The sequence below is a fragment of the Anabrus simplex genome, chromosome 3 (assembly GCF_040414725.1).
Source record: "Anabrus simplex isolate iqAnaSimp1 chromosome 3, ASM4041472v1, whole genome shotgun sequence".
NCBI classification, from domain to species: Eukaryota; Metazoa; Arthropoda; class Insecta; order Orthoptera; family Tettigoniidae; genus Anabrus; species Anabrus simplex.
Genome location: NC_090267.1, coordinates 288701634 through 288716559, shown reverse-complemented (window position 1 = coordinate 288716559; position 14926 = coordinate 288701634). Strand labels below are relative to the sequence as shown.

Sequence of the window (14926 nt, the reverse complement as noted above, 5' to 3'; positions counted from 1 at the left end):
AGTATGAGTAAATGGAGGAAAACCGTTCTGGTTTTCCTATAAACCCCCCGTCTATGCCAAGATTTTAAAATGATTTGCACATCGAAACCTTCCCCGGGATGAGTATACTCTAAATATGAAGTTTGGTTGAAATCTATCCAGCCGTTTCGACGTGATGGTGGGACAGACACGAAAAGTAAAAACCACCGATTCGGTCTTGAGTTGACCTAAAACGGATAATATCTGAACAATTGGCAAAACAAAATAAATTAGACAGCGGACCTCCTACAACTTATAGATGTAAATTCCTTTTTGGCCATTAGCTTCAATAAATTTATTATAGTGAAATTAAATCCATACATTTGTTGCTCGAGAAATTGATCCGCCAATCAAAATATTTTATTAAATAATAGCTTATTAACATGTTAAATACATTTAGGACAGTGATTAAATATGTAGAATCCTGTTATGGCTTAAACGTACTGACAAGCAATTTAAATGTAATTTTTTAACTTTTAAAATTCTGACTAAGTAAAGAATATCGTTACATAATACACCCACATGGTGATTCAAGTGTTTTCAAAAGAGAAAGAAAACTTCATTCTAAATCTCTGCAAACTTGGAGACTTTCTTATAAATATTCTCCCTTAAGTCATTGGATCTTAATTTTTTTAAAATAAGAAAGTAGTGAAAATTGTTTCCTGTAGATGAATTGTAATATTCATTATCTTAATAAAAGAACAAATCTATTTGTAAATTATCCCTCGAAATGTCGCTGTCAGGCAAGAAGGGATAATATGTGGAATAGGTTGGCACATAAGAATTTTTATAAATCGTCGTATCTGAAGGATATAATCATATCTGTATCTGCTTTTGCTCCGAAGAGGAGTATTTCAACTGTACGTAGAACAGAAGGTAGCTTTTAATGCCAAAATTTATCTTGGAAGTTTACAGATACCGCCGTAAGTATTCGTATACTTGTGCTGACGAGCGGTGTGTAGCATTCAGTCAGGTGCTATATGATACTTGGCGTTAGAGTAATAGGACTGATGGTATTACAAAAAATACATTTATTTTTAAATGTCTAATGTTTGAACAAAACATGTATACAATCTCGAGCATTGAAGAAATGCCAAGAAACACACAAAATCTATCGTGTCAGAAGTATTCGTACACATACCATGTTAACGAAGTGAATGCAGTCACTCTCCAGGTTTAATACCTTGTTGGGTTTCCCTTCGCTTTAATGACAGTTTGAAGACGTCGTGACATTGATTCGACTATTTCGTTACTTCATTAGAAATAGAGGCCCATTCTTCCTGCAAAGCTGTTAAACCATGGCAGCCTTCGTCGTAATTTCTTTTCCGTATCCTGGTCTCCAAAATGCTTCACAATTGCTCAATTGGATTAATATCCGGGGCTTGAGGGAGGGGTATGAAGCTGCTTTGGAACGTTATAAAACGGCCAGTCTTGTAATATAGGCAGTTATTATTATTATTATTATTATTATTATTATTATTATTATTATTATTATTATTATTATTATTATTTATTTTCCACTAATTGTAGTTACAATTTAGGGATGGTGAATGGAGAAAGGGCATAGCCTCACATACACAAAAGTGCCTCCATGGAACAGTAAGTCGTTTTGGAGGCTAATTTTTTCGGCTCTAACAATTAGATTTTGAAAATGTCACATTTTGTGATCCATTATACAGTCTATAATATGAAGATTCCCTACTCCGGCAGCATCATACATCCCCAAACCTGCACAATTCCACCTCCGTGTTTCACTGCGGGACACAGGGTTTTGAGCGCTAGCTCCGTATTCTTTTCCCGTCATGCCATTTGCCGTCCGTTTGACCCAAATAAATTTATTTTCATCGGAGAAAACTTTAATCCAAAACACGGGTGGTGCGTCGACGTATTGTTTTGCGAAAGCAAGGAGTTTCTTTAGATTTTCTTCAGAAACATAAAACTTATTGCGACCAACTCGACCATTGTGTTTTAGCACGGCGCACTGTGCTTTCATATAATGCAATACCTTGATCGGATAGCTCTACCACTATCATTGGAGCACTTAATTTTGGATATTTATTAATCATACCCACCGCTTTAAGGTTATCTCTGGCAGTCGGTTTGTCTGGACGTCCACTTCTTGGCATGTTTTTTTAGAGTTAGTAGCCCAGTACCGATCCTTTATCGACTGCGGTATCGATCGGGGTCTCCCGACAAGCGCTGTGATCTCCCGTCAAGATTTACACTGAGGAGCCTTAATAACAAGCTTGTGCTCCGCTTGACTGGTTTCTTTTTCCCTGACTCCACATACTGACACCACTTAAGCACGCATACAAACACAGCTGCATTCGACCTCGGACTGAACAACAGTTTGTTGGACGAGTTACCGCCGTACGGGAACTGCGTTTACAACCCTGTTTACAGAATGCTTTCATGTCTGTACGAATGCGTCACACGATAGCAGTTTGTGTTTCTTGATACTGTCTTCAACAGTAGATTGTATACACATTTTGCTCAAATCTTAGATGTTTTGTTTTGTAATACCATCAGACCTATTACTCTAGACGCAAGTATCGTATAGCAGCTGACTGAATGCTACACACCGTTCGTCAGCACAGGTATACTAATACTTATAATATTAGCTGTATCTACCATGTATGTGTGTAATTTCTCCGATGTGTCAAATAAACTCACGACGCCTGCGTTAGTGTTAAACATCTATCACGTACGTTGACGAGGAAGGAATATGATTCCGCAGGTTTTTATTTATTTATTTACATTTTGGCATTTGGTCCGTAAGACCATGCTGCCAGCTCTGTACATTTAGAAAACAGGAAAGTCAAAGAGCAACATCTTTACAACATGGACCGTTCATGGCATTGTGACTAATTGGTGATGGAAAGCCACGGTACGGGAACTTTGGTTGGATGAGAACAGTTTAACTACAGACGACAGAACAAACATATCACAGTGTTAAATTAGCTTCACTTAAAAATTTCGCTATTGCTTGATATATACGGATGTCATAGCTGCTGAACAACGACGAAACGGAGGTGGGAAGTGGAACTTTCAGTTGTATAAGCGTTTGATATAAATTGGTCACTTGTGGTTTGTATCTAGTGCATCCTAAAATTGTATGGTTGAGGTCTGCTTCTTGATTGGGGTCAGAGGGACAATTTGGGGAGTCTATGACTTTGAGTCTGAACAGATGACTGGGGTAAGATGCGTGTCCAAGTCGCATTCTGATAATTGATGTCATATGGCGGCGAGTGAGAGATAGTAGACTGAACCATGGTTTTTGTGGGATGTGTCTCTGGATAGCGGCGTAATGCTTGCCTTTGATGCGTTGAGTTGTTGCCCAGTAATTTGACCATTCTTTGTAAGCCTGTTTCTTGATGTGGCTTTGGAAGTCCGTGTATGGTAGGCGTAGTGCTTGGAACTGGCCTTCTGTAATGCTCTGCTTTGCCAGTTGGTCTACGGTATCATTGTGTACAATTCCAGTGTGACCTTTGATCCACATAAGATGAACTTCTTTTCCGTTTTCCTTAGCTTGGTATATGCAACTTAGGATGTCCATGATGTATTTATTCGAACGCGTGTTCCTGCCTGGTTGTTCTAGTTTTCGAAGTGCACTCTTGGAGTCCGTGAGAATTAATATACTGCTGAAGTGCTGGACGCCGTACGTGATGGCTGATTTAATGGCAAGTATTTCAGCTGTGAATATTGAAGCTTTGTGGGGAAGTGAGAACATTTTGCTAGTGTTGAGTGCAGGGCAGTAGTACGCATATCCGACTCCTTCATTGGTCTTAGACCCATCTGTACATATTTTAGTATAACTGCCCCAATATGCATCGATAAAATTTGTTACTTTTTCGTTGATATTGGTATTGCAGATTATAAAATCTGGAAGATGAAATGTGGATGGTTGAAGTACTGAAAGTTCATACCTCTGTCGAAATACTGGAAGTGATGTATCTTGAAGAGTAAGAGGTAAGATGTGCTGCAATTTCTTGATACTTTTGACCAATAGAGGTGTCCGTAGTCTTCTGTTTGTTCCTCTGTCACACAGTGGAAGGAGGCGGCGCAGTTTAGATGTTATAGGGTGGCTAGTTATGGACGAGCGTTGCAGAAGAAAGTTGTTGGCAAGCAGATCTCGTCTTATCTGAAGGGGCATTTCTTTAGCTTCTACCAGTAGTGCGTTAGTAGGACTTGAGTTCATGGCTCCGAGACATATTCTGAGTGCGCGGAACTGCAGGACATCTAGTTTTCGAAGAACATACTGCGGTGCGTTGCCGAAAAAGATGCAGCCATAATCTAGTACAGATCGGATTAACGATCTATATAATAGTAATAGGACAGATGGGTCAGCTCCCCACCAGACTCGACATAATGCTCTGATTATGTTTAACGTTCGGCCCACTTTAGTTGCCAGGTACTCGACGTGGGTTCTCCATGTAAGTTTACTATCGAGGTGTAAGCCTAGTAGCTTGGCTGAAGTCCGTAAAGGGAAGGAGTATGGCCCAAGATGTACAGATGGTGATATTGAGTGGAACTGCTTTCGAGTGAAGACAATAATAGAGGATTTTGTTGGGGATAAATTAAGACCTGTTTGAAATGTCCAGGCGTGGAGTTTCCTTGCAGCGTCATCTAGCCATAAACATGTTAACCAAAGAGATTGCGATGATGCGTAGATAAATACGTCGTCTGCATACTGAAGAACTTTGACTGTTTGTTTAAACATGTGATCGAGATCTGCAGTGTAGATGGCATACAGTAAAGGACTCAGTATAGCACCCTGAGGGAGTCCTTTTGTTACTAGTCTGGGCCCATACAAGGTGTTATCTTGGGTTCGAATATAGATTGTCCGCCGGAAAAATAAGTTATATATACCTCGCACGTATATTTCGGGAAGACCAAGGTCATGTAACTTTTCAGAAAGTACTTGTATACTAACGCTGTCATATGCCCCAGATATATCGAGAAATATGGCGGTAAGGTAACCATGGTTTAGAAATGTATGTTCAATGTCCGCAGTCAGAATGCTAACATGGTCATAAGTAGAACGACTTTTCTGGAACCCATATTGAGATCGAGGCAATAAATTGTGAAACTCTAACCACCACTCCAGTCTTAGTTTCAACAGCCGTTCAAAAGTTTCAGCTATGCATGAAGATAGAGCGATGGGTCTGTAAGAAGCAGCTTCGTTAGGATCTTTACCTTGTTTTAAAATTGGGACAATAATCTGCGTCGTCCAGTCGTCGGGAAAATTGGTTTCATTCCAAATATATGTGAAAAGTAAGAGCAATATTTCCTTGGCATTGCGAGATAAGTTAGAAAGCATGCAGTAATGTATATGGTCATAACCAGGCGCAGAGTTAGCAGTAGTTTTTAAAACTTGTTCTAATTCATTTAGCGTGAAAGGTGATGTGAGAACATCTTGCGTAGGCCGGGAAAGTTCGAACGGTGGACGTTGTTTTGGAGGAAGTGAGGTCGTAGGTGGAGCAATAAGATCTGAAAACTCTTCTGCCCAACATTTAAGTGCTTTAGGGATTGGCGTTTTTTTCATTTTGTTAACCATCGACCATATTTGCGATAGGGGTGTATCCTTGGTCAGTTTTTCACAATAAGATCGCCAGCTATTCTTCTTTACCCTTTTCAGAAAGCGTTTGACTGCTGCATCTATATTCTTGTAATTGAGGAAATTTTCCATTGTAGTTGCTCGCTTTAACTTGCTGAGGGCCTGATTTCTCTTAGCTATCTGTCGACTGCATTCGGAATTCCACCATGGAGCAGGGAATCTTTTTGAGATGTTGGTTTGTTTTCGTTCAGGAATGGATATGGCGGCAGCTAAATTAATGGTGTGTACGAAGGCGTATTTATCAAGCGTGGTTTTTTGATGTAACACAGAGTGTATATTTGCGTCTATCACCCTTCTGTATTTGACCCAGTCAGCGTTTTGGACTTTCCATTTAATAGTGGGTTTGACCGGTGAAGAACGAAATGGTAAAACAGGAGAAATGACGATAGCATAATGATTAGAACCCATTGGATACGGCAAGATTTTCCAATGAAAATCAGATGAGATATTAGAACAAATGGTTAGGTCGACAGCGGAGAGACGTTGTCCCGGTACTGGTAACAGGGTAGCCGATCCATCGTTTAACACAAATAAATTGAACTCATCCACTATTTGTAAGACAGCATCACCATATGTATCATTTATCTCGCAACCCCACGTCGTGCTATGTGCGTTATAATCACCACAAAAGAGAAAAGGTGGCTCTATCTGTTGCGTAAGCCGATACCATTCTTGAAGTTGAATTTTTGTTCGTGGTGGGCTATATAATGAGACCAATGTAATATCCTGGTTGTTAATGCGAACTCTTGCGGCAACGGCCTGAAAACTTGCAATCTGCGAGTGATCAATAACTGCTTCTACGTATGGAATTGTATTCTTTATTAATATTGTTACCCCTCCATATCCGTCTTCTCGGTCCTGTCGGATGACATGATAGCCAGGAATCGTTAGATTAGAATCGTTCTTAAGCCAGGTTTCACTCAAGGTGGCGAAATCAATACCTTCAGTGTATAAAACTCTTCGTAAGGTCTCTTTATTCGCAAGTACGGAACGTGCGTTCCATTGGAGTATTTTATTCATTACCTAAAGTAAATATACTTGCGATCATGTTATGTATTATAGCCGGGTTAAAGGCCTCGGGCGTTGTAGATTGAGCTTGAGTAAGGAAGAGCATGATAAGGTTAAATATCTTTCCGATCAAATGCTCATAATTTTGGGAGGCGGTTGTCATGTTATGTGGTTGGGGGGGATAGGGGTTGTGGGAAATTGGTGTTACAGGCAAATGTGGGGGAATATACTGACGTTGTTGAATCGATGGATAATTTGGTTGCGGTGTAGATGGGGGAGGAAGTCTCTGGGGCCGTTGCAATTGCTGTGGTATGCGAGGATGTACTCTCATCGGCGTTTGTTGTCTGAGGAGGCATTATTTGTTGTTGATGGTGCTGTGAGGTTAACGACGTGTTGGTCAAGTTGTTTACTGGCTGAGAAACCTGTTCTGGATACCGAGGCTGCATGTTAGCCGACGGGATATCCGTGCGTGGTAAATGTGGCTGAAAGTCCGCTGGGGACGGGACCGCTGATTGTGAGAGAGGAGGGAATTCTTCCCTGCTTTGCCAATTGAAAGACGGGGCCAGTACAGCAGTAGAATAATTTCTGTTATGGTACATTTTGATTGCTACATCTTGAGATACATTATTCTGAGCCATAAGGTATTTGATTTCGGACCATTTCTTGTACTCGGGACACTCCCTATCCGTGGCTAAGTGTGGACCGTGGCAATACATGCATGTTGGTGGTGCAGTGTCAGTACAAGTTCTTACGTCATGGGATCCCGCACACCTACTGCAGCGTTGCTGTCCTCTGCATTGAGACAATGAATGGTTATATCTTAAACATCGGTGACATTGCATCACTGGAAAGATGCAAGGTTGAACTTCGCACCGTGTTCCTAGGATATAAATATGTTGAGGTAGGTGTTGGGCACGAAATGTTATGAGGCAGACTGGAATTGGTCGCGTGTCTCCATTGGGAAGCTTCTTTGTAAATCGTTTCACTTGGGAAATGGGAATAGCACTCTGAATTTCCTTTAGAATTTCATCTTCACTAAATGTCGTGTCTACATTTCTGATAATCCCGAGCCTGTGCACAACACTGCTGGGAATATAGACATCAAGGTGTTTTTCCTTCAAAAAGTTTGATTCAACTAGCTTGTTTGCTGCTATTCCGGATAAGGTCTCGATACGAAGTCTATTCTTACCAGAAGGTTTAATGTCCAGAACTTGTTGACGGGGAATTATATTTTCACTAAAGATCAGTCGTCCTATTGGCATCGGATGTAAGTTCCCTATATTATCCTTAGTCCCTTCAACAACAACAAGGAACGGTCCGTTATCAGTATTATTGTACCTATTATTTTTACTGAGACGGGATGACGGCGGTGTACCCTTAGTACAAGATGATGGGGCAACTAATGGGGTATTAACAGAAAGTTGGTTTGATGCATTTGTGTCATTAGTTGTGTCGGAAGAGTCATTTTTATTCTCAGTATCCATGTCTATTAACTGTTCCGTATGTAAGTTGGGATTGGCACGAAAACGCTTAGTTTTAGGGTCTAAATTGTCCTTGATATTAGAACTATTATGACTATGTGTACCTGTACTTGATCCTCGTTCTGTTGATAAGTTGCCAGTGCTGACGTTGCTCTCTTCATGATGTCGAGTACGTAAAGTGTGATGTTGCTCCACTGGGAGGGCTGGTTGCTGTTGATCTTGAAATACCTGATTGCAAATCAAGAGGATTTATTCGTAAAGGTGTTGTAGCTGGATCTGCATAACAAGTCTGTAGGGCAGAATTAATGATCTGCCCCGTATCGGGCGGATCATTCATAGTCCAGGTGATAATGTTAGCTGCAGTTCAAGAACGATAAATATCCTACACGAACACTGAAAGCTGTACGACGGAAATACCAGGCTATGGATGAGTCACACGTAGCGAGCACGAAAGCGACTGCACTCCACCAAGGTTGCGAACGTACTGATTCCGCAGGTTAAGTGTACCACTGTAGCAGTGCGCTAATTATTTTTATCTTCCATGCAGGTCCTGTCGATCCTGTTGTTCACTCAGGTGGGTATAGACCTTCTGGCACCAGGTTCAAAACCAGACACTCGTCGGCACTTCAGCGTCCTTGGGCTCCATCTGGCCAACTGGGAAGAATGGGCAGCACAGCAACATAGTACTTGGTGGTTTGGTAACTACATATCTTTTATCTTTAGCCTTAGAGCAATGTTCAGGTCTTGGATAAGCTTGGAGAACAAGTTTTGATGAACGTAGAGTTCGATACTGACTTACTAAAGCATTATTCATTCATTCATTCGCTTTTTAAATTTGATTCTTACCGTACGTATTCATTCTCTGGATAATTAACTAATATCAAGCTTTGTGAAGAACAAGTTTTGTACTCAAATTTTCTTAAGTTAGATGTGAAAGGACATAGTCTTATACTTTCGCATTTAATCCTACATTTCAATCCATCAGAAAAGGGTTTGTGTTGGATTTATTGTCTTATTCACTTAGTGAATACTTTCAATTTGATTAACGCCGGGCTTAGTGGCTCAGACGGCCTTCTGACCCCAACTTGGCAGGTTCGATCCTGGCTCACTCCGGTGGTATTTGAAGGTGCTCAAATACGTCAGCCTCGTGTCGGTAGATTTACTGGCACATAAAAGAACTGCGGGACTAAATTCCGGCAGCTTGGCGTCTCCTGAAACCGTAAAAGTGTAGTTACTCGGACGTAAAGCAAATATTGTTATTAAATTTGATTAACAATTTTAACTGTCATAATTGAGTACAATATTGATTTTAAAGCCAATGCCTTAAGGTCTTACCTTTTAATAGACTATAAGACTGATGGTACACGGAGCGGTTTTTGCCGAGTCGGCAGCCGCGTCGGCCGCCGCCTGTAATTGATACACAGAGCGGTTTTTGCAGACTGTGACGAAACCAGTGCCTGCTCGATCTGCATCTAAAATGGCTGCTTATAAGCAGTCATCGGGTCCGTATCGAGCAGGCAGTGGACAAAACACATTAGCGAGCGCGACGTTAGGTGAGGAAGCTAGCCAACATTATATAAAAATAAATTATTGTTCGTATTCTTATTCCAAAAGTCTACTTACTCTGTCATTTTACGTGTATATTATTGAATTTCAAAGATACTTCATGATATCTAATACAGGAATACCTACCAATGATGCAATCGCCGCGTAAATTCAGGCACAGCCAACTGGATCCCTCGCTAGAGCGAAGCATCAAGTCTGCCATGATTCATCTGAATGTATTAAATCAATGGCGCTAGAGCGCGCACCAAGTCTTCAAAACGCTCGCTGCACCGCCAGCTAAATGACGGGCCGAGTCGGCAAATCTGCCGCCTGTCGGCGAGCACCGCTGTGTCTGTTTCATCCCATCTGATACAATAGATACATGCGCCGACTCGGCAAAAACCGCTTCGTATGTCATCAGCCTAAGGCATTGTGAATCTGGCTCTGATTGTTAAACACGTGTATATATTCAGTCTAATCCGTGAGTAATTGTTAGAGTAATTATCTCCTATTATGCCATCGGATCGGATTATCTAGATTTTAGCCCCCTTCTTGTACCTGGTCCTTTTCCCAGTTTGTGGTCAGCACTTCATATGGACTGATCCATATTTTACGGCTGGATGCTCTTCCTTACATAAACCCTGTATGGAGGGATGCATTCACTACCAGTATCGAATGTTTTTGTGGCGGTTGATACTGTGATGTGTGTATGTGAACAAAAGTGTATAACGACAAATACAAACACCTAGTCTCCGAGCCAGAGAAATTAACAGAGGCGCGCGGCTGTGAGCTTGCATCCGGGAGATAGTAGGTTCGAATCCCACTATCGGCAGCCCTGAAAATGGTTTTCCGTGGTTTCCCATTTTCACACCAGGCAAATGCTGGGGCTGTACCTTAAGGCCACGGCCGCTTCCTTCCAACTCCCAAGCCTTTCCTATCCTATCGTCGCCATAAGACCTATCTGTGTCGGTGCAACGTAAAGCCCCTAGCAAAAAAAAGAGAAATTAACCATACACAGTTATAATCCTCGGAGTGCCGGGGATCAACCGGGATCCCTGAAATAAGTCTAGAAGTGTGTGAAAAGGCTTCATGTGTTGAACGTGTTAGTATTTTTCTCTTCGATCTCCAGGCGAAGAGTCCAACCATTGAAGGATTGCAAAGATAGACAACAGGATATGATTCCAATTACAGATGGTTCAATAAACATGATATACAAAACTACCAAAGAAAGAAAGAAAGAATGTTTAAAGTAAAACTAAGAGGCATTTAATTTTACATCTCTGCATTTTTATACAAAGAGGGCCTTACGTCCTTGAGGTAGTTAGGGTACTACAGTCAAGTTCAATAATTTTATTGGCTTTGCATCCCACTAACTACTTTTATGGTTTTTGGAAACGCCAAGGTGCCGGAATTTAGTCCCGCAGGAGTTCTTTTACGTGCCAATAAATCTACAGACACGAAGCTGACTTATCTGAACACCTTCAAAAATACCACCGAAATGAGCCAGGATCGGACCTGCCAAGTTGAGGTCAGAAGGCCAGCGCCTCAACAGTCTGAGCCACTCAGTCCGGCAGTCAACAGTTTAGGACGACATTAATTTAAGTGGACAAAATTCGGAAAGCAGGAAGGTATGTGAACGTCTTAACGGTATCGTGTAATTGGCTGATAATCCCGTCGTTTCATCGTATAGAATGACGGTCGAAGCAATCTTACGTTCACAAGTGTGTGTGTGTGTGTGTGTGTCTTGGGGGGGAGGAGGAATTATTTCGTTGTAATTCCTAACTTCTCCATGAAACGTCAGTTTCTGGTGACTGATTTAACTGAAATCGTGGTCCATTCGCTATCTAAAATTTAACTCTGTATGCACCCATACTGTGAATTTTCTTTTAAACCTGTTTAAGAGAGCCTGAACTGAAATGTCTCGATGATTGTTCTGAATTGTTAATGTATCGAAAAGAGCTGATTATGCGTTCTAGATTAATAATAATATAGGCATAGGCCTATATACAATTCCGAGTTTTGTCTGTACATTGCTCGGAGTGTAAAAAAGAACGGTATTTATGTATCGGCCGTGTCCACAGACAGAAGGAAATGCACTTTTTAATTTCCAGTCATCACTGCCTGTAAGTGTGACTGGATATACGCGTATCACGGGATGAAAATTGGCATATTAGGTTCGGGAATGAGGGACTGAGAAATTTCATTCACGCTGTGTGAATTGGTAGTTTAGGGGAAGGCCTAATGTTTAATTCTCAAATATATTATTAATGGTCCTATCGATAAATACTACATAACTAATATATATATATAATGTCCTAACAGACTGATTCGTCATCGTCGCGCCAAAACTACGGGACATAAGAAATGAAATTTTAGGAAAACATACGAGATTCCAAATACCAATTTTCACGTCTGTAACGTGTTACGTTTGAGATATACTGTAGATATACTCATTTCAAAAACTGTCCCACTCCTTGGCTGAGTGGTCAGTGTTGGTCTTCGGTCCACAGGGTTCCGGGTTCGATTTCGGGCTGAGTCGGGGAATTAAATCGCGTGATTTATTCGTCTTCCTTTTAATATTCACCCAACACACCACTTTACCAACCACAACAGGAATACGCAATAGTAATTACATCCTTACACATACGCGTCAGGAAGGGCATTCCGTCGTAAAACAGGGTCAAATCCACATTTGCGCATCTGCGACCCAACAGGGAGAAGATACTCATTTTAAAAATTCACCCGCTTTTTAAAAATCCTGGAGCTGACGTTGTCATGGTTACGGCAGGGGTAGTGTGGTTCCAATATCTCCATAACTGTTTTTAGGGCCTTAAAACATGGTTTCCGGGCCAGTAGGGCTTACCGAGCTTTGTTCTCTGCGTCAAGGGGCTTAAAATGAGTGTGTTCCTGATAATAAGCGTGTTCCTTGTGGTCCAAGTGCTTTTATCGCGGTTACGTGTGAATGAAATTGAACCGACTAGCGTATACTTTGATGTTAAGTGCGGTGTAACTTGTTGGGAAGATATACTCTCCAATAATAAGCTGCAAATAAGTGCCCACGTGTTGTGTATTAACGGCAAGCAGCAGAGAATGGCGTCCAGTCAGCGTGTAAAGCACAAGCCTTCGGCCAGTGACACATCCATCCTGACGCTGTGTGTTCTAATACTAGCAGTTGCCGGCGATGTCCAGCTGAACCCAGGACCGGAGGTAAATACCAGCCTTAGCATCTACTACCAGAATGTCTGTAGTCTTAAGAAATCACTCGTGGACTTTAACGTCGCTCTGAGTGACATGCATTACGACTGCGTGTGTTTGGCGGAGTCCTGGCTCGGCTCTTCAATCGACAATAGTGAAATACTGAATGACAATTGTTATTTTCCGCCAAGATAGGCAAAATATCATTACTAGTAAGAAGGGAGGAGGAGTTTTAATAGCAGTCAACTCTGCGTACGGTCCAGTGCAACGACCTGACTTAACGGGAAACTGGGAATGTGTTGTTGTGAAAGCCACCCCATCCCCTGGCCGAGCGCTATACATAGTCTGCTGTTACCTGCCCCCGGACGAGGTGAAAGTACGGCTCGCAGACTTCCGAAAAACCCTGGCTCGAATCAATCGCGTAGCAAAACAAAATGACACTATTATTGTGTGCGGAGATTTCAATATAAGCCAATTAGCCTGGGCGTCAGGCGATTCGGGATCTATTAATCCTATCCTCGCCCATGTCAACGAGGAAGCCTGCTTTCTTTTAGATATCACTAACGAATTCAACCTTCGCCAAGTTTGCGGTTTTCCAACACGAGGAAATAACTTCCTGGACCTTGCTTTCGTGTCTGAAAAAGTCACTAATAATACCCTGTGTGAAGCAACAGAACAGTTAGTACAATCAGATCATTCTGCGCTCGAGCTCAGACTTCATATTTCCCGTGTTCCTCGTTTACCACAGACTACAAAATCATTATTCGTTTGGACAAAAGCAGACTTTCCCCATCTACGAAATATCTTTTCCCGTTGTCCGTGGAACTTGCTCGAATCCTGCCCATCTCTTGATGCCGCAGTTGACTTGTTTTATGACTTACTGCACAGCGCTCTTCAGGACGCCGTACCTTCCCGCATAATGAAGACCAGGCGTCTTCCCTCTTGGTATGATTCTGAACTTACAGACAAAATGCGGGCAAAGGAAAGAGCAAGGAAACGAGCTGCAAAGTCTTCACTTCCTTCAGATTACATCGAATTCGCGGCGCTAAGAAAGGAATACAAACAAATGCAGCGGAGAAAGTACAGGGATTATGTCGGGTCTGTTGAGGAAGATATCAGACACCCACAAAGATTTTGGAAATTTATTAATTGCAAATCAAAATCTAGGCGGCTGCCATCTATGATGATTAATGAAGACAAGGAAATTAGCTCATTGAAAGAAATTGTGGATAATTTTGCTGACACTTTCAAAACATTCCATCCACCCAGTGTTCCCTGTAATTCTCACACCGAACAATTAGGGGAAATTAATTTATCATCAGTAGTAACTTCGGCATCGGAAGTCTGCAACATCTTGAAGTCGATGGATACGAAGAAGTCTTGTGGTCCAGATCAAATTCCAGGAATCGTGTTACGTGAGTGTGCTGAGGAGCTGGCAACCCCACTAGCTACGATAATCAACTGGTCTCTTCGTACAGGCAATTTCCCGTCGGAATGGAAGAAAGGCTATGTTATTCCAGTATTTAAGAAAGGCGACAGATCTTTGTCAATTACAGACCAGTAGTTCTTCTTTCACTCATATCCAAAGTAGCGGAAAGAGTCGTATACAAAGCCGTGTACAGTGCAGTCAGTGGTTTAATTAATATTAACCAGCATGGGTTTGTCCAGAAACGCTCAACTACCACCAATCTTGCTGTGTACTCCCACTTCATATCTAGCGCTCTGGACAATTGCAAGCAGGTTGATGCCGTGTACACGGACTTTTCCAAGGCTTTCGACTCAGTGCAGCATAATGCTCTTCTAAGTTGTTAGCATATGGCATTCATGGAAGCTTGCTTGAATGGTTTAAATGCTATCTTAACGAAAGAAGGTATACAGTAAAATACGAGGGAATCATTTCTCGCCCTTATCAGCCTATGTCTGGCGTCCCACAAGGTTCACTACTGGGACCTTTATGTTTCCTTCTATTTATTAATGATCTGCCATCACAAATCCATTCGAGCAACTACCTGCTCTATGCTGATGACCTTAAAATCTACAGGGTAATTGAAAATATGAGTGA

The 14926-nt window shown here is 41.7% G+C and overlaps 1 protein-coding gene across 5 annotated transcripts in view; it reads left to right on the top strand.

The window, feature by feature from the left end:
• LOC136867235 (uncharacterized) overlaps positions 1–14926 on the top strand; it is a 93754-nt gene that overhangs the window by 58311 nt on the left and 20517 nt on the right. For all 5 annotated transcript variants that reach the window (XM_067144376.2, XM_067144375.2, XM_068227055.1 and 2 more), the window contains one exon: positions 8672–8822. In XM_067144376.2, the coding sequence (XP_067000477.2) occupies positions 8672–8822 (151 nt within the window). The remainder of the gene's footprint in view (positions 1–8671; positions 8823–14926) is intronic.